This window comes from Macaca nemestrina, chromosome 19 (genome assembly GCF_043159975.1).
Source record: "Macaca nemestrina isolate mMacNem1 chromosome 19, mMacNem.hap1, whole genome shotgun sequence".
Taxonomy (NCBI): domain Eukaryota; kingdom Metazoa; phylum Chordata; class Mammalia; order Primates; family Cercopithecidae; genus Macaca; species Macaca nemestrina.
The window spans coordinates 7492648-7513337 of NC_092143.1; the positions used below are offsets into that span (position 1 = coordinate 7492648).

The following is a 20690-nucleotide window of genomic DNA, read 5'->3' on the forward strand; positions in this document are numbered from 1 at the left end:
AGTTAGGGTTAGGGTTAGTCTGAAGGTGACTTCACCTCCAAATATATATGGTGAGATCTGCATCTACCCAAGGTGATGATATTGGGAGGTTCGACCTTTGTGAAGTGATTACATTATGGAGCAGAGCCCTCGTAAGTGAGATTAGTGCCTTTATAAAAGAGGCCTGAGAGAAAACCTTCACCTCTTCACCTCTTCTGCCAGTGAGAGTCCAAGATAGTTTGTCCATGAGGAAGCAAACCCTCATCAGACTCCACATCTGATGGTGCCTTAATCATGAACTTTCCAGTCTCCAGAACAGTGAGAAGTAAGTTTCTGTCGGTCATAAGCTGCTCCCTTTATGGCATTTTTAGAGCATGCTATGGTTTGGTTTCCTTGTCTCCACCAAAACTCCTGTTGAAATTTGATCCCCAGTGTGGTGATATTGAGAGGGGTAGCCTTGTGGGATGTATTTAGGTGATGGGGACATATACCTAACAGCTTGATGTTGTTCTGGTAACCAGTGAGTTCTCACTCACAAAAGACTGAATCTGTCTTCTCAGGAATGGATTCGTTTCTACGAGTATGGGTTATGAGAGAGCCAGGACGTCCTTCAGGTTTTTCAGCTCTTGTTTGCACATGGCCACTTCCCCCTGGAAACTCTCCACTGTGCTGCAATACAGCATGAAATCCCTCACCCAAAGCCGGGGCCATGTCCTTGAACTTCTCAGCCTGTAGAACTCTGAGCTAAATACGTCTTTTTTTTTTTTTTTTTTTTTTTTAAATAAACTACCCCAGTATACTTTTATAGCAGCACAAATTGAAACAAGACAGAGCGTATTTGATAATATCCTAATATCTGTGAGAATTTCTTGTGTGGGGACCATAGGATATTTTTAGGGGTTAGAAGAGAATTTAGAGATCATCTATTTCAATTTTTCACATTTTCTGAATTCAAATAGAAAAAAAGGGTTCATTGAAGTTAATTGACTTTCCCCACACATCCTTAACCCCATGCTTAATGATTTGTTAACAGAACTGAGGCAAGAATTAAAGACCTGACTCCTAATCCCATGATTTTTCTTGTGAATATCTTTGCTACTTTGGAGACACTTCTGAGACAGAACTCGAATATTCTAAAGAGGATGATGATAATGATCATTAAAACATGTAACGGTTATTCTCGTATGTCAGCATTGTTTTAAGTGATTACAGACTGAATTTTGATTCTTCTGTCCTATCCACTGCATTTTATGCCTACATACTCTGCTTTCACACTGTAACCATATAGCATGCCACGCTTACATGGCTTTCAAGTATTAGACAAAAGTGTACTATAACGAGGGGTTTCTATTCTGAAATACGCTCATTTGGGTACCGTATGAATACATTTTTAGCCATCATAGTTTTACATTTGTATCTGAATAAATTATAGGAAAAGGAAATAATCAGTGTATCAAGGAGGTATGAAATTCTTACTAAAAAATTCATCAGACTTTTACCATGCAAGTGCACATTAGAAGCATTTTATAAAGCCTGTGTTAAATGCCAATATTTCTAACAGAATTAGTCTAACACCAGTAATGGGGAGAGCACAAGGGCACTGAAAAGGGTAAGTACTTGCAACGAGGCTTGAGAAGCACCACCTCTGCAGCTTGCTCCCATAGGCATAATACTGCTGCATCGACTGACTTTGCTAACTCTTCACCTCTGCCTCTTTCAGTTTTGTCAAAGATTGCTGCCCTGATTTATGGCGTCACAAGGCTGTTGTCTGCCCAGCTAAACTTTTCTTTTTTTTTTTTTTTTTTGCTTCAGAAAAATCATATACAGACTTTATCCTCTAAAGCAATTTTGAAACCCAGGGACAAGACAAAAAAAAAAAAATCAATATTATCACCGAAAGAGAACTCTCTTCTTGACTAGGTGGTAGCCTTAGTAATAAGCTAAATGGCATTTTTCACTTGAATCACACAAAATGTGTAGTCTACAATTTACCTGGTGAAGAAGAGCACATGCATGAGTAATCCAAAAAAGAAGACAAAACATTTAAGTATTATCTTTAGCATATATTCTTTAAGAAAGAGTATTTAACATTTAAATGTATTTTGAGGTTAACAGTAAAAACAATTAATTAATCAGTAATTTAGTCTCATAGATGAAGAAGCCACAAATATCAAGAAACATATTTGCAGATTAAGAATTCATCCAATTTGAGATATGCCATACCTTGGATAATTCTTTCATTGATTATTGAAGGTGTGCTGTATTTTACTTTGTGATTTCTTATATTGTTACATTATATATATTCTTATATTTCTTACATTTATATTTACATATAATATAATTTTATATAAAATTGTTACATATCATATTTATATATTTATGTTAATATAGTATATACTTATGTAAATATATATTTATATATACATATAATATAATATACAATATATAATATATATTATATGTAGTATATTATATATTATATAAATATATGTAATCTATGACTTTTCTTATATTATTTAAGATTTCTTATATTATTACAGCTTTACACCTTGGCATCTTTTTTGAAAATTCATTGACCCTAAAGAATACTGATTTTAAAGTAATTATTGTATTTAGAATAATTTTAATTTTGAATACACTTATAGATCATAACCAGTTGTAAGACTGTATATTTGAATAACTGTCCAATAGGAAAAAATAGAGACCTTAGTGGAATATGTCCATTTAAATAAATCACATGCTAAGTTTTCTGAGCCAATCTTATTCTGTGTTTAGAATATGAATTTGCAGTAACTGGAATGGATGAATGAGTTAAAACTAGTTTTGACTTCTGAAGTTCTGCATTTAGCTGTTCTTCTGCTCTTCTTTACAACTTTTGCAGTGTAAATATGCATCACTTAACATTTGATTGATGAACAGCATATTTCTGTTAAACATATAAAGTAGAGGAGATGGAAAAACAAATTGTCTACATTATGGTTGCATGGAAATTGTTTACAATAATTTGCTAAAATGAGATAATGCATTTAGTTTTATGTTAACTTGTGACAAAAGACTATTAAGTCTAAGCTATAGATTTATTTAGAATAAAGAAATATACATACAGGAACATTTAAGTTCCAAGAACTGAGTTGAAATGTTCTGTGGAAGGCAGATTCTGAGATGAACCAAGACATTCTCACCTTGTATTAGTTTGTTCTTATGCTGCTATGAAGAAATACCCAAGACTGGGTAATTTATAAAGAAAAGAGGTTAAATTGACTCACAGCTCCACATGGCTGGGGAGGCCTCAGAAAACTTACAATCATGGTGGAAGGCACCTCTTCACAGGGCAGCAGGAGAGAGAATGCATGCCAGTAAACGTGAGACGCCTATAAAACCATCAGATCTCCTGAGAACTCACTCACTATCGCGAGAACAGTATAGGGGAAACTGACCCCATGATTCATTTACCTCCACCTGTTCCTGCCCTTGACACCTAGGGATTATTAGAATTCAGGGTGAAATTTGGGTAGGGACAGGGAATCATACAATATCACAACTCTTGGTGTAGAATGCTTATATAATCCCGTGCTCTTGAGACAGTCAGAATGTGTGAATAGCCTGGGATATTATTTGGTTATTGACTTACATTCTTTCTCTGTGAAAAGTTATTTTGCAGATATATATATAAAGGCTATGAAAGCTTGATTGAGTTTGATTTAATCAAAAGAAAGGAGATTATCTTAGGTGGACCTGACCTAATCAGGTGAGCTGTCTAAAATTGAAGAACTTGAGAGAAAAATGCCCAAGCTTCCTTGGACAGGTGGTTAGTAGAAATCTGGATTTGGAGGACTACAGATGATGATGACTCAGATGCAAGTGAGGATGAATATGTTATTAAGAACTGGGAGAGGGGGAAATCCCTGTTTTGTAGTAGCAGAAAGCCTAGCACAATTATGTTCTGCAGGTATGTGGCAAGCAGAATTTCTAAGTTACAAATATAGGCTAAATATAGGCTATGTAGCTAAGTAGATTACTGAGCTAAATGTTAAAGGTGTAGGCTAATTTTCTCAGCAGAAATACTGACAGAGAGAGACAGAGAGAGTACCCAGTAAAACAGTTGGAATGCCAAAATTCTAATAGCATGATCAATCTGATAAAACATATATATGTGTGTGTGTATGTGTGTACGTATGATATATATGTGTGTGTATATATACATATATGTGTAATATGTGTGTATGTGTGTATATATACATGTATATATACATATATATATATATATATATGTGCCACTTTCCATGAGAAACAAAGGCTGTCTCAGAGAACAGAACCAAAGGCAACAGAACAGTCAAGAAAAATTTGACTTTACCTTGATGGACTTCAGAATTATTATGGATTCAATACTCCTATTTGTTATCCATTCTTCCTTATTTGAACTAGAATCCTATGCCTCTCCCACCACTGTGTTGGGAATGTTGGAGCCAGACGGCTTGTTTTTAGTTTCATGAACCCATACACGGAGAGAAACCGTACCCCCAGGATCTGCACCAGGTTTAGATGATTTAAACAAGAAGACTCTGGACTTTGAACCAATGAGATTTAGATGAGATTTGAACTTTATGTCATGAGGTCATGGAGGTATATTCTTGGGATCCTTGTAATCACCGTCCCTAATCAGTTCACTTTGAGTTAATTAAAAAGGAAACTATCCTACTGGGTCTGACCTAACTAAGTAAATATCTAATGGTTAGGGATGAAAGAAGTCAGAGATTTTTAACTGTAGTGAACACTCCACCTGGCCATAAAGAAGCAGCCTGCCATATTACACAGAGAACTACGTGGCGGGGAATTCTGAGCAATCTTTAGAATCTGAGAATGTCCTCAGGTTGCCAGTCAGCAAGAAAGTGAGAACCTACTATTCCAGCGTACTGAAACATCCCAACAATCTGAACAAACTTGGAAGAGGCCTCCACATTTTTCATGAGAACCCAATCCAGACAGACTTCTTGATTTTAGCCTTCAGAGACCCTAAGGAAAGAACCCAATTGAGCCCTGCCTGGACTTCTGACATACAGAACTATGAGATCATAAAAAGGTATTGTTTTAAGCTGGTGGGCAAATTTGTGATAATTTGTGACTCAGCAATAGAAAATAATACATAGTATTCCTATTGCGATGATGTGGGCTTTTTTTAATGTAATGGATGATCCAAATATCAATTTTAACATATTACTTAAAAACATTTGTAATAGATTGCTGTTTATTAATATAGTGCTAGTCCTAGTTTTGATAGTTCAGGAGATGTGGCAAGATACACTGTAATTGTAGGAAACAATCACTCCAGCATCAGATTGACACTAAAAGTTGAGGTTCCACTAGCCTAATCATTAATAACTTTTCTTTTTGATACATTTTTATATTCCTGCTTTCATTCTTTTATTCCTTCACTAAACTTTCCAGGCATGGATGGTTCAAAGATGAATATGATGGTTGCTTCTCTGAAGGCACCGCACTTCCACACTAACTCAGATTCAACTCAAGTGTGTGACTCACTTCAGATGTTCATTTATATCTGGTATTCTGTGCCACACTCCCACCACATACTCCCTCATTTATTTTAGTAAATTACCCACGGAAGGTTGTACTCTAAGAAGCCTAATTCTCTTTGTGTGTAGTTTTTCTCTGCAGCGTTTGTTTATGCTAGCTGGATATTTGCTCTACTGACACAGTGATTGATTTTATTTCACTGTTCAGTTTTATTATCTTTTCCTGTCTAGAAAAAGATATAGCCTGCCATCTGCCTCTTGTTCACACAGTTTGCATTCTGCCTTGGATAATGCAAATTCTTAATTTTGTAATAACTAAGTAAAATTGTCATATAATCTCAGTAACTAAATTTAATGGCTCCTAAGGGAAAAAAATATAGATTATAACTCAGTAACACTCTGAGATTATACACCAAAGTATCTTCAAATTAACCAACTTACTTTAATCCTTTTTAACTTCTTTCAGATTTAAATGGGATGACTTTAAATAACTTTGTTAGTTATGGAAAAATGAATTAACACATTTTCTAATTTAGAATTATTTTAAAGAAAGCGAAGAGGAAGTCAAAAATGTAAATCCTCTCACTTAATATTTCACAACAGTGTTTCATTTTTCCTCTAGAATAAGCAAGGCCAAACACCATTTACAAGTTTGGCGTAAATACTAAGACCAAAAGACATTTTATTCACTATATATTTCCCCACGAAAAGAAAATGTTATGTACTGGAGAAAGCAGTGTTACCAATCATACCTTGGGCCAAAGTGTAAATTGAAGTCTTACTATAAATCTTAATGCCACCACCTTGTGAATTGATGTGTATTAAAAAGATTAAGACCACTTTACTAATATAGAAAATATTTATGTATGTATGTCATATAGTAGCATAAATACCAGATTGTACAGATTTAAATATAAACAATGCACAACATATGCTGAAAAAATTGCTGAATGTGTGTCATATATTGGCAGGTCTTCCTAAAATAAAGCACACTATGGATTAAAAAAATCACCAGATTCAAACATACATAAATTTCAAATATTTATTAATATAGAAACATCATAATCAAAATAAATATGGAAGAGTTGACCTGGAGAATAATTGGTAAGATAAACAACAGGCAGTAGGTACATACTTGTATCTTATAAAAAATAATGATTATATTCAAAAATAAGAAAAAGATAAGCATTCTAATAGAAAATGGGGCCAAAATGTGTATAACTAATTCATAAGAGAAGCATAAATGTCCTGTAAGCATAAGAAGCAAACATGTAAACATATTAGTAAACAAATATATAAATTTAAAATTTAATGAGACATCATTTTCATCTATCAAAATGTTAAAAACATGAAGTCATGTTAGAGATGGAATCTTGAAATAAAAGCTTATGCACTGCTTATAGGAAACAAAATGTTTCCTGAAGGACAATTTAGCACTATATGTCAGAATTCCAAAATAGGGAACAAAGATAGAATATCACCTTGGAATCAGAAATATTAACCTCTAGGAATACATACTGCTGATGAGTGCATATTTATAAGCGTGGAAAAATGCTTAAGTAGATTGGTCAAATGGTTCTGGGAATGTCCTCTTTATTAAGATGTGGTAGATTGATACTGACGTACTATGTTAAGAAGCAAGATGTTAGAAGCAAGTAGCGAACACTTGTACATTACATTTATACTCTTGTAACTACATGGGATAAACATTTAATACATGTCATTTATTATATATGTAATACATATATGTAAAAGACAATGGGATTAAGATATTGATGGTTGTATTTGGGTGGTGACATTTTTTGCCTGTATTTTCTAATTTTTCTAAAATATATATGTATTGGTTTGGTAAACACTTTTTTACAAAGCTATTACTTAGTTTTCAGACTAAATAATAACTCTGCTCTGTAATAGAATTTCTCCACCATTTATCTTCTGAGAGACATTCAACTGATGACTGACTGACTGCATGACAGATCCTGATGGTAAACCTGCAATTTTGCAGGATCTTAGAACACCAGATATAGTATTGACCCTTTTCTCCCCTCGATATGAGTGCATACACCCTTGAATTCACTTTAATAACTTAAAGACAGATGATAATTAGAAAAATGCAGCCTTAGATTCATCCCAGGACTAATTATGATACGAGTTGTCAGGGTATCCTGGCTGGAAACCGCCACTCTCCATCAGCGGTCTCATCTTTACTTTTCTCATCACTGCCCTCTCCTGTCCCTGGTTGCTGTGCTGTGCAGCGACGGCCAGTTTGGCAGAAGGCTGGTTAGTCGAAGTCAAATGCCTGAGAAATCTGCTACGTGGTCTAGATGAGCATATTAGTTTCCCATTGCTGCTGTAACCAATTAACGTACGTTTAGAAGCATCAGATAACACAGCTCTATTATCTTACACTTCTGGAGGTCAGATTCCTAAAACAGGTTTTACTAGGCTGAGACCAGGATGTCAGCAAGGCTGCTGCCCAGTAAGAGGCTCCATTGTAAAATACATTTCCTTCCTTTTCCCGTTTCTAGAGCAGGATTTCTTGGCTCCTAGCACTTCTCCTTTGTCAGAGCCACTGGTGTAGCATCTTCATGTGTCTTTACGATTTGCTGTTACATCATCTCTGTTCCTTCAGTCTCTACCTGTCTTTAGTTGTTACTGCATTGGGCTCAACTGGATAATCCAGAATAATTCCTCATTTTGAAATCCTTAATCACACCTGCGAAATCCCTTTTTCCATATAAAGTAACATTCACAGGATGTGGGACTAAGATGTGGACAACTTGGAGAGCCATTATTTATTTGACCGCAATAAGAATTTGTATTTCTGTGGTTTTTTTGCTTGTTTATATTAAGCTGATGGAGTCTTTAACTGAAATTCTGAAAGCAGTAATTAAGTTGACTTTAAAACCAAAGGTATACAATATCAACTGATATATCAAAAGATATATCTTAACACAAGTCTGCCTTCACACCTTGCTATTGCGTAAGTATTCTTTTATATAAAGAATTTATTTTTAAATTAAATATTTTATTACTATAGAAAAACTTAAAAAGTTACTGTATCCTAAAGATATGAATATAACTTTGGGCAAGTATAGATGGGTTTGAAATTTTAAAATAAATGATAAACATTTTTAGAAACAGAATCACAAATTAGCCATTTCAGAAAATTATTTTGCTTTTGGAAAAGATCTGAGATGGAATTACAATGTGTAAGAGCACGTCTTCAGTGTCCGTCAGTTCTGCCACTTTCTTATGTGTGATGCCTGGACTTTAATCCTCAGTTTCCTTTCTGTAAAACAGAGAAAATACCACAGGGCAGCTGAAAGTTCACAGTGTATGTCTGGAAAATAGCAAATGGTCGGCAGAAGGTGACTAGTATTGTATCTGTTAGTGAAGTAACAACGTACTGAAACTTGGGTAGTTAACACTTTCAAATACAGTGAGGCTATTGAGCAAAGGAAAATGAAATAAAATTGTGTAATCTGCCAGAAGCCAACTCTCCTTTCCTCCCTCATTTCTTTCCTTTCCTTTCCTTTCCCTTCCTTCCTCCCTTCCTTCCTTCCTTCCTTCCTCCCTCCCTCCCTCCCTCCTCCCTCCCTCCCTCCCTCCCTTCCTTTCTTACCTCCTCTTACCTCCCTTCCTTCCTGTTTTTTTTAAAGCTTTTGATTGAGTTTGATTGTACCATAAAGAAAACACTGTCAAAAGTATTCTAATATTTGAAATGAATTATTGATGGACTTTTATTACCGATATGGTTACTTAAATCATTGAAAAAGTATTATGTGTATAGACACGTAGTTTGATGAAATACTTAAAATTTAAAGTTAATTTTCTTAAGTAATTTGACTGAAACAAGTATCTTAAATAATTTTGCTTCTTTGCCTATTCAGAAAATACTGCAGAACTTTCATTGAACCAGTTAGAATAATTTTTTTAAATAAAGTGTGTGGGTCTACAAGGAATCACTTGGACAAGAATAAAGGCAGGAAATTTCCTGTAATTTTTAATAGAATCCTTGGAAATAATATATATTAATCTCTCTGATTCTAGCTTTACAACTATTATAGTTTATGTCTGCCCCTGAAAATACACAGCATATGTTTGTTATATGGAAATAGAAAATTATTACTTTTAATTGATAGCCTCTGAACGAGCAGATTTTTAAGTTTGAGTCATGGTGATGTGTTTAGGTATGGTTCTCATCTTCGTTTATTGCAGGCCGCTTTTTTGGGACTTGGCATGTTCAATGAGAGCAAGTATTGTACCTTTATAAAAGAATAGTGTGTCTAAACTAGCCAACTGCTACTGACATGTATGTATCATGAAAACCAACTCTAGCCCACATGTGCAGGGCCTAATAGTAATCAGCATGCAGACGCCAAAGAAATTTAATGCCTTCCTTATCGTAATTGTAATGCCTAACTACACACATTGAAGAGATCACTGTGAGGCCGAATCAAGGCAGACATAATGGAAGTATAAAAATATTATGTAATAATGTCTAGGGATGATAAAATAATGGATAAATTATGATGTGGTTCACCCCACATAAAAGGAAAGAGTTTGTATATATGGAATGTAAGTTTCCAATGAAGATGTGTTTCTTAATATAATATCTTTCAGAACAGTAAGAATATGTAATTTTAGCACAAAGATTGGGGAGGAATCTCATAAATATGTGTGAGATCGAATTGAAATTTATGAACAGAATTTCTTGTACAAAAACAGATTAATATATGTACATCTTCATAATACTGGATATTTTCAAAGTATAACTTAGTCATATTGGAACAGAGAGTTTTGAAAACAGATACTGATTTTTCAAAATAACTATGAAGATGATAAAGGACATGAAAAAAAGATACACAAATCTATTTCTGGCCTCAAGTCTGGTCACCATTTTTCAAGTAAAATGTCATTTCCTCTAATTGCATAGCCTATGGGCCATTTTAAGTTTCAATGTGGTGACAAGGGAAATTTTTCCATTTGTTCTGGAAAAAAAAAATTGTGGGAAGTTCTGATGGCCAAATATATTTTATATATTTTTAATATTTTTGTTTGTGTAATTAACCACAATTAAAAATGATAATTAGTAGCAAGCTACACACACACACACACACACACACACACACATATATATATATATATATATATTTTTTTTTTCTTCTGAGACTGAGTCTCACTCTGTCACCCAGGCTGAAGGGCAGTGGCACAATCTCTGCTCACTGCAACCTCCACCTCCTGAGTTCAAGCAATTCTCCCACCTCAGCCTCCTGAGTAGCTGGGATTACAGACATGCACCACCACGCCCAGCTAATTTTTGTTTTTAATCGAGTTGGGATCTCACTGTGTTGGCCAAGCTGGTCTTGAACTCCTGACCTCAAATGACCCACCCACCTCAGCCTCCTGAAGTGCTGGTATTGCAGGTGTTAGCCACTGTGCCCAGCCAAGCTATATATTTTTAATGACATTTTTGAAGGTTTTCAAAATTTGCATCTTCAGTTGATTACTCATAATTGATATCTCTAGTTTTATTTTCTTTCAAGTTTATTTTTTAAAGTTTTGCTGTTATTTAAAAATTAAAATCATTGTCAGACATTAATGAGAAGATGGCATTTAATATTCATTGTGTTGCTTAAATAGTTTTTATTCTGTCCGGGCGCTGTGGCTTACTTCTGTAATCTCAGCACTTTGGGAGGCCAAGGTGGGTGGATCATGAGGCCGGAAGTTCAAGACCAGCCTAAGCAAGATGATGAAACCCCAGCTCTACTGAAAATACAAAAATTAGCCAGGCACAGTGACAGGCGCCTGTAATCCCAGCTACTCAGGAGACTGAGACAGAAGAATTGCTTGAACCCAGGCAGCAGGGTTTGCAGTGAGCTGAGATTGTGCCACTTCACTCCGGCCTGGGTGACAGAGGAGACTTCATCTCCAATTAAAAAAAAAAAAAGAATTTTTATTCTGATATATAGTCTGTCACCAAGTATTTATGAAGCATCTACAAAGTGGTACAGCTGGTTGCCAGACTTTTAAGAGGAAGCAACAAGGCACAGGTGAGTTAACTCAAAGGGATTAGCCCACACCCTAGTATCTATTGTGAGAAAACAAACATGGGTGATGTGGTGGGAAGGATGAGGACATGGTGACCTGCTAGTTATGGTGGGTGACATCTGAGTGGAGGAAGAATTTTATAAATGTTTAGGGTGAGCAGAGGCTGTGAGAATATAAATCACTTGCTGTGTACTAGGGTACAAGGAGCTTGGACATTAGTCTAGCATTATTGGAAAGTGTTTTGGGGTGTCTTCAACAAAGTGAAATGCGGCCTGATTTACACTTTCAAATGGCCAAGGTCCCCATGGCTTCTGTGTCCCTGAACCCCATGTAAGATTGCTGTCAGTGAATGGGGGCCTGGCTCCTTCACAGCAGTGGAGACCTGAACAAGAGCTTTGTATTGAGACAGAGTCACCCAAGAGATGGCCACTGGCTCAACGGTATCCGGGGGAGAAAGGACCCAAGGATGGTCTTGAGTCATTAGCCTGAACACCTGAGGGGATGGTCGTGCCGTTTGTCAATGCCAGGAAGGTGTGGGAGGTGAGAATTAAAGGGGAAAATGTGGATAAGAGGAGTAAGGTGATAATCGTTTTGCTTAAGCCCGTCAGCCATATTCTGTTTGGGATGGTAATTACAGTTCCAAATGGAGATGTTAAGTAGGAATTTCAATGTTCAGAGTAAGTCTGGATCTCACATAGTAGTCAGAGGTAGGGGTTAAGCCCCCTCGTTAGTGTGGGCTCTGCGTCTGATGAAAATCGCCCAGAGAGACGACAGAGGAAATGAGGGACCTGTGACAGCCTCAGGGGGCCCAGTTACAGGGGTCTGTAAGGCACTAGCATAGTGGCCTGAGAAGGCGGGGGGAAAATCACCTTGGTTAGCTGAACTGATAAACATTAGTAACAAAAGTAAGTATGCTAGATTTTGCTCTTCAGTGTGAATTCATGACCTAACTATAGAATGTTGATATGTGTCATATTTACATATTCACATTAGTGTTAAGCTTTGCCTCCATCCCTCACGAAACAGAGTAATAGATTCTAGACCATCCCGAGGGTCAGAAGTTTTAATTTTAAAAAGTAAGTTTTAGCAAATCTTCAAGGCTGACAAAAGTTGAACCTGAGAAATAAAGCAAGAAGATGTAAATATACTCTGATATGGTTTGGCTCTGTGTCCCCATCCAAATCTCACCTTGAATGTTAATAAGCCCCACGTGTCAAGGGCTGGACCAGGTGGAGATAATTGAATCATGGAGACAGTTTCCCTCCATGCTGTTCACCTGATAGTGAGTTCTCATGAGATCTGGTGGTTTTATAAGGGGCTTCCCCCTTCGCTGATTGTCACTTCTCTCTCCTGCCACCATGTGAGAAGTGCCTGTTTTGCCTTCCAACATGAAGGCATTGTAAGTTTCCTGAGGCCTCCCTAGTCATGTGGAACTGTGAGTCAATTAAACCCTTTTCTTTATAAATTACCTAGTCTTGGGTATTCACAGCAGCCTGAAAACGGACTAATACATACTCCAAGCTGTTTCCTCCCCCAGCTGCTTTTCCACACGTCTGAGCATTTCCATTCAAACTAAAGATCAGGGAATGATGAAGAATTAATAAAGAGCCGAAGTAAAAGACCCAGAGGTGTGACTGTGGCTGTGTGGTGTGAGTGTGTGTTTGAGTGGTATGTGTGTGTCTGTGAGTGGTGTCTGTGTTCGAGAGTGTGTGGTATATGAGTTTGTGTGACTCTGTGTGTGAGAGAGACTGTGGCTATGCCTACACAGGCCAGCATAGAGCTGGGTGAGCTTTAGACAAAGCTCAAAATTAAAGACGTTAAAATAATTTGAGGAAATCAAGCAGCAAGAATGTCTGAAGAGAACAAGATGAGTGGACTGTGGAGGGGAGGTGAAGAGAACCAGACCCTAAGTCCAAGAAACATGGGGTCCAGTGGTGTAATGAGTCTTTAGGGGAATATGATTAAGGATCATTTTGTTTTCCCATTTTTCATGATGTAATATGATGACTTATTTGACGTTGAACAAATTACCAATGATAGTTTTATTAACCATAAAACATGGATAGTTGAAATATCACTGTTTCAAAGAAATCTGCCTGTTTTTATTTCAATTAGTTTTAATATTTCTTGAATAGTATTTAGTGGATTTCTGGATTTCAAAAAGAAAAAAAAACGAAATAAACAATTCTAATAGAATAAGCTTAGTGACTTCTACACTAAAGTAGCTATTATAAATTAAAAACCTTTAAGTTACAAAATTTAAGCAGTGTTTATCCACATGAGATAAACATTAAAATCGGAGGTACATCTATGACTAGACCTTTCACATTAAAAATATGTGTTCTATGCTTCTTTATTAAATACATTATGTAAAACCTCGTTTATTTTGAGTGTTGTGGCTGTATTTTATCTTCTCCTACATGACTCAAATATGTAAGAGACTTGTTGTCCCCTGCTAAATAATTTGTTTATTTAAAGAATTAGTAATGTATAGGTTTAGGTGTCATTCCTGGTGCTTTCATGGTTTATTTTAGTCATCCCCATGAGGGAGTAAAATGCTCTTTAACTAAAGTCTGATGTAAGTTCGCCACCTTGTGGTAACAATGGGAATAGATGAGGGTTTAAAAGGAAGAGTAATGAAACAATATAGCAAAGATGTTTAAACTATTTTCCTGATATAAAAATCTGAAAGAGAAAATTGACTTTTTTTGATTAACATTTTGTATTTTTCATGCAAACTTATGATTTTCCAAATATACTTTTTATACATTTTAAGTTTTTTGTTTTGTTTCATTTGCTTTTGTTTTGGTAACTGTGGTAGTTCAAGAACAGGTAACATTCTTTTATCATACACCATATGACAGTATCTGTTATGGTTTTTAAAGATCTATCACATTTAATTCTTACAACTTTATGTAATAGTTATAATTCTCCCCATTATATAGATGTAAACAGAAACTGAAAAAGTTAGTGAATTTGCTCAAGATCACATAACTCACTTTGGAAAATCAGACATATTGACTCCACAGCCTCTGTGCAATACTCTCCTTAAACGCTTTACAATTCCATCTTGTAATGTTTTCATCCATGCCGCTGACACTATACTGCATTCTGTGCATAATTAAATCACTCGGGTAAGCATTGTCTTTATCCCCACTTTACAGATGTGGTAACTGAGCAACTTACAGGTTAATCAGCTCAAAGGCAAAGAGTGTGAAAGAGGCAACCCTGGGAGTCAGAGACCAGGTGGCCAGGCTGCAAGGGACTCTTCTCTAAACCTGCTTTTGCTCAGGGAGGAAGCAATCTGTCCTTAAGGATTATCACTCCTGACAGCCTAAATCACAGCTGGGCCCTCTGTCCTGTTAGCAGGACTCTTCAATCCCAAGCTGATGTGTCTGGAGAAGTTCTCTCTAAGTTTTGTTTAATCTACAGTCTGTTGCACAGCCAAAAATGAATGCTCTGCACAGATGCATAGGTATTGGTGTATGTGGGAGGAGGAAACAGTGAAGAAGGATTCATTTTGAAGTGTTGTAGTGTCTCCTTTCTATGTGAATGTTTTACATCAAGAGCAATGATATGCTTATACATATGACATTATTCTGGCTGACTAGAATATTTTACTTCATTAACAGAAATCAGTTTCCATCTTTGGATTGTTAGATCTGAATGATGAAATGATGATGTCAATAAACCCAATAAAGTGAAATCAAATTAGTTGGAAGGTCTCATGTCTAAATACACTTTCAAATAGTTCAGTGACAAAAAGCAATAGCAAATTGTTCCATCTATGTTCATAGTGTTTTAACATCAATATGAAGCTCTATTTGCTATTCTGATAGAAACAAATATAAAGTTGTGTGTCCACTCTTGTGACCCTGGAAATTGTGTGAGGTACTTGGCATTTGGAGTGTTACTTCTTTGGCTGCCGCTTTATTATAAATAAATATTGAGTTTCCTTTAAATCACTAGGGAATAAAGCAGCTGGTTTATAAGAGACAACAGCTTAAATGATGAGTATTGAACCTCATAAGTAGAATAAGTCTTCTGTAAATTGGTCGAGGAATATGTGCTTTGTCAGAAATAGTAAAAGAAGCAAAGATATGATGCTGAGTTAAATTTCTGAGAATACATGCTGCCTGTAATCACTACATGCTGCATTGGAAGACTATGGCCTTGACTGGAAGACTGTGGCCTTGATCAGAAGACCCTGACCTTGATCAGAAGACCGTGGCCATGATTGGAAGACCATGGCCTTGATTGGAAGACCGTGGCCTTGACTGAAGACTGTGGCCTTGACTGGAAGACCATGGCCTTGACTGGAAGACCGTGGCCTTGACTGGAAGACGTTGGCCTTGATTGGAAGACCGTGGCCTTGAAGATTAGTTCTCAACCAATAAACACATTTGTTAGAGTCTTCTGCTCTCTGGAATATACTAAGGTATGCAGCCCAGTCAGAGTTAACCCTTTGCTAAGTAATATTAATCAGTTAAAACATCTATTATTTACTACAAGCCTAGTAAACTTAAGCCATTATGAGAGATTAAACATAAATGTTAATTTAAAAAAAAAAAAAGCATGGTCACAAGCCTCAAATATATACAAAAAAGATGATAAAATACACTCTTAAAACTTTTAAAAATTACATGTGAAATAGGACTTAAGGAACAGCTAAATTTTCTGATAGATTGGAATAATATTTTAAGACTATAGATCATAGGGTTCTGATGTGATTTGGATGGCAGAGTGGAGAAGGGGTATCTGGGGCAGGTAAACGAAGGGAGTGCTGTGTGGACATGGTGCCGGATGTGTCAGGAGTGTGCTGGGAGCAAGGGGCTACACGTGTTGGTGGACCGAGTGCACACAAGTCTTTGAAAGAGCAATGAGAATGTAGGCTTGATTTGGTCTATTGGTGCTATTGTAGTTCTTAACCAGGAGAGAAATGAGAGTCTTTAATGCATCATTGCATTTACGCATTGCTGAGAGAAATATTCAGCGTCAGTAAGTGCTGGGGTTACAGGCGTGAGCCACCATGCCCAGCCTCTACATTGCTTCTTAACCGTATCAGGATTTGCTTACTTGTTTTTATTTTTCATTGCACAGCAATTCTGTAACTATTAGCAAAAGTAAGGAAGAAAATACATGGAGAAATACCTAGGATAACAAAAAAGAAAAGAAAAGAAAAAAATACACCACAAACAAAAGGGAGGCTAACTCCCAATTAACTGGCATATTTGCATAATTATTTAATGCATAAAAGCATGTTAAAATGTGATTTATTGACATTCCTGGATTACCTATTGCATTCTCGGTAAAACCACTAATATTTAATAACTGATCCTGGAACATTGAAAGTTTCACAACTACTAAGCAGCAGAAACAAACACAATCCCGTTTGGATTATTTGGAATTCAAATTTCAGTGCCCTTAACAACATACTAATGCACTTCACTCGATTACCAGAATGCAATGTTATTTTTATTTGTATGTTTAAATTTTTAAACTAACCCATCCTATTTAATAATTATTATAATAATTTTTCCAACTAATAGGTCAGTAAATATGTAATTTTTAAAGGTATTTCTTACTTGATGGGTATTCTTTCAAAATGTATACTACAATTTGTTAGATAATAAGTATTCTACTCATTTTTACAAAAGCAGTTTGCAGCCATTCTAATAGAAAATTTTCCAAAATCTCCTTAATACACTGTGTACAAATTTTGGCAACATTGACTATCTAATTAACAGAACTTACCAATTCTGCAGAAGCCATTATAGTCGGCTACAGAAATTCAAATTTAGTTGCTTACTAAAGAGCAGGTTTTTACAATAATACACTGGATTGTTAAATTTTACATTATGAAAGGTTTATACAGAACAGTACTTAACACATCATTAGCAAAATACAGTGTTAAGCCTGATACTTTATTTTACAAAATGACTACTACCTATTTTCTACTCTAATTTTCGTTTTCCAAAATTACTGTTACATGCTTTTTACTCTTTAACCGGGAACATGAAGTCAAAATGAACAGAGAGGTAACTGTTTTGGGTTGTGGGAGGAGGTAGGGGATGAAGAACCAGGAAGTATCCCATTGCTTGAACTAGCTATTTCTTTGCCTTGCTTTTGGTTTTCAGAATTTGAGTGGTTTTGTTTTGTTTTGTTTTGTTTTTTAAGGATTTCTGGGAGTATTAAAATATAGTAAGTTGCCTTATGTATATTAAATTGCAAAATATTGTTTTGACAGTTGTGATTAGCGTAGCAAACGTAGTAAAGAAGCTAACTCTAAAACTTACGTAATATGCAGTTTTGAAAGTGAAAAGCTCATTATAACATGACTTCAGTGTCTAAATAGTACTGATCATTAATGTGTCTTCACTTATTAATCATTGGAAATTAATGTGTTTTGTGTGCAATAGATTTTGCTAGAATGTCTGTCCTTAAAAGGATTGTAGAGCCTTTATTGAAAAAAGAAACACTAAAATTGCATTTTGTCTGATACGTGGAGTGAATACAAAGGTAAAATCAAAAGTTAGCTTTTAAAAGCACTTTCTGTAAGCAAACATCCACAATGCAATATTACTGTAAAGACTGAGCACACTTAAAATATTCTGTCACTCTAATAATGAAATAAATGTATTTTTCCTCATGTTGAAATCATATCTAACATTTTACATTGCTTTATTCAACTCCTGTTTTCTCATCATTATTTAGCCGTATTTTGTACCTGCTTGAAGTTCATATTTTACCTCCCAGTTCCTTCAGTGTGCATTGTAATCTGGAGATAATGATCATTGTATATCGAATCACTAGAATGTATAAAATACGTGCATAGTAAGCTAATTTTATCACCATGTATATTAAATGTAATAAGCATAATATATGTTTTGTGTTGTTCAGGATTAATTTGTTCATGATTCTGAATTTCCATGGCATTTTTTTTTTTTCATATTCTTAAGTAATGTTACAGGGTTTGCTTTAGTATATTTTATTCATTAGTACTTGGTAAGTATATATTTTTCAAAATTATTTAAAAATTTCTATTAGGTGTTTTTGCACAGTAAAACTAGATTTATACATTCTTAATTTAGTATAAAGTATAATTTATGCACCTGGTAGATGCTTCAGGTTTGCTAAATAAATATGCCTACTTAAAAAAATGTGGATAATGTACTTCATTTTAATGATGGAAAATACCCTATGGCATTTTTATAAGCTGAGCCTCTCTAGAGGATTGCCAGCACTGTTAGTAACACAAGAAATAATTAACATTACGGCACCATTTCTGAACATCTCATGACAGATCATTTATCTCAGTTCGTGGTAAATTATTCTAATCTTTTTATTTTTGGATTTGTAATATGAGTGATTTACCACTGAATATCAGTTATAACTTTCTTCCTTTGTCTTGTTCGTCTTGTTTTTAGCTCCTTGTGAAGGCAATACATTCTTCTGCCATAGTAACATGTGTATTAATAACACTTTGGTCTGCAATGGACTCCAGAACTGTGTGTATCCTTGGGATGAAAATCACTGTAAAGGTAATGATTAGTCCCTGAAATCTGAAAAAATTTCCTCCCTGTGGAGTGGGGTAGAAGTTTATATATATATATATCAGTCAGACAGTCTTTAAAATAAGAGTATATAGTGCCTTTTATGAGCACTGCATGTCTTACAGTCGATTTGTAAGCATTTTTCTTACCCTTTACTCATACCGTGTCCAGATGTTTCGTTATTCATTAGCGCACAGTGGACTATCCTTAGCACTTGAATTCTAATTAAAGACATCACCTCATTAGACCCTGCAGAGCTCTGAAAACGGGAGCTTTCAGGGGAGCACACTACTTTCCTATCATGTGTGATACCGTCTGCTTGTGGCCACACCTGTCATTCATTCTAGTTTGTCTTGATTGGACTTTGTGTACGTACTCAAGAGATAAAATATATTGAACTAGCATTTGTACTTTCAGTTACTTCCAGCTACTTCACTTCAGTTTTGCTACGAAAATGCTTTTCTTCCTTTCCCATGAACATAGCTCCCAATGCCCTTGCCTCCTTCCCTTGTCTATACACAAAGGATTACGGATGTTGCACATTTTAGTTAAGATGAAACGATGAAACTGCCATATAAAGTGTTTTACTGAGATCCAGTATTAAACAATTGACAAAAGAAGATATGCAAATAACTCTTTCATGCTTGAAGTCCAGTATTATGTACGAAATGCCTTCTGTTCATAGAAGTAAAGAAGTAATACCACAGTATTCATTGCTTCATACAGTCAGTAGGAAAGGCGGTTACACCATCAACACTTTTGCTGTTGATTACTTTCCTGTCTACTTTTGAATGGATTAGAAATTTATTTATTTATTTATTTGACGGAGTCTGGCTCTGTCACCCAGGCTGGAGTGCAGTGGCGTCATCTGGGCTCACTGCAAGCTCTGCCTCCCGGGTTCATGCCATTCTGCTGCCTCAGCCTCCCGAGTAGCTGGGACTACAGGTGCCCGCCACCATGCCCGGCTAGTTTTTTGCATTTTTGGTAGAGACATGGTTTCACCGTGTTAGCCAGGATGGTCTCGATCTCCTGACCTCGTGATCCACCCGCCTCAGCCTCCCAAAGTGTTGGGATTACAGGTGTGAGCCTCCGCGCCCGGCCAGAAATTTACTTTCTAAGTGATCTTACTGCAGACCTGTTAATAATTCGTAGTCACCATTGGCTTTGTTTGGCCTATGTAAATGTGGTCCCATGTATGTAAGAAATATTTCACATGAGATGGCAATCAACACATGTGAATGGATGTGCATTATGAAAGTCCATATTTATTTTTTTCAGAAAGAAAAATGATTCGTTTAACCTTTAATTCATTCTCTTGTGATAGGAGAAAAACTTTTTGTAATTGCAGTCGTTTCTAATTTATGGAGGTTACGCCGATGGCAAGAATGTTGTGTAGCCTAAAGTTTGTCCCATGTGCCCTTGAAAAGAATATCTATTTGCTGTTGTTGAGTGAAATGTTGTATAGATGCCTGTTATGTCTGGTAGGCTTACAGCATTGTTCAAGTCTTCTGTTTGCCTTTGATTTTCTGCTGTGTTTTGTCCATTATTGTAAGTGGGTGTTAAATTCTTCAGC

General features: G+C 35.8%; 1 protein-coding gene across 6 annotated transcripts in view; it reads left to right on the forward strand.

Annotated features, from left to right (window-relative positions):
- LOC105489347 (neuropilin and tolloid like 1) overlaps positions 1-20690 on the forward strand; it is a 126394-nt gene that overhangs the window by 92703 nt on the left and 13001 nt on the right. For all 6 annotated transcript variants that reach the window (XM_071085184.1, XM_071085182.1, XM_071085183.1 and 3 more), the window contains exon 8: positions 18992-19105. In XM_071085184.1, coding sequence (XP_070941285.1) covers positions 18992-19105 — 114 coding nt within the window. The remainder of the gene's footprint in view (positions 1-18991; positions 19106-20690) is intronic.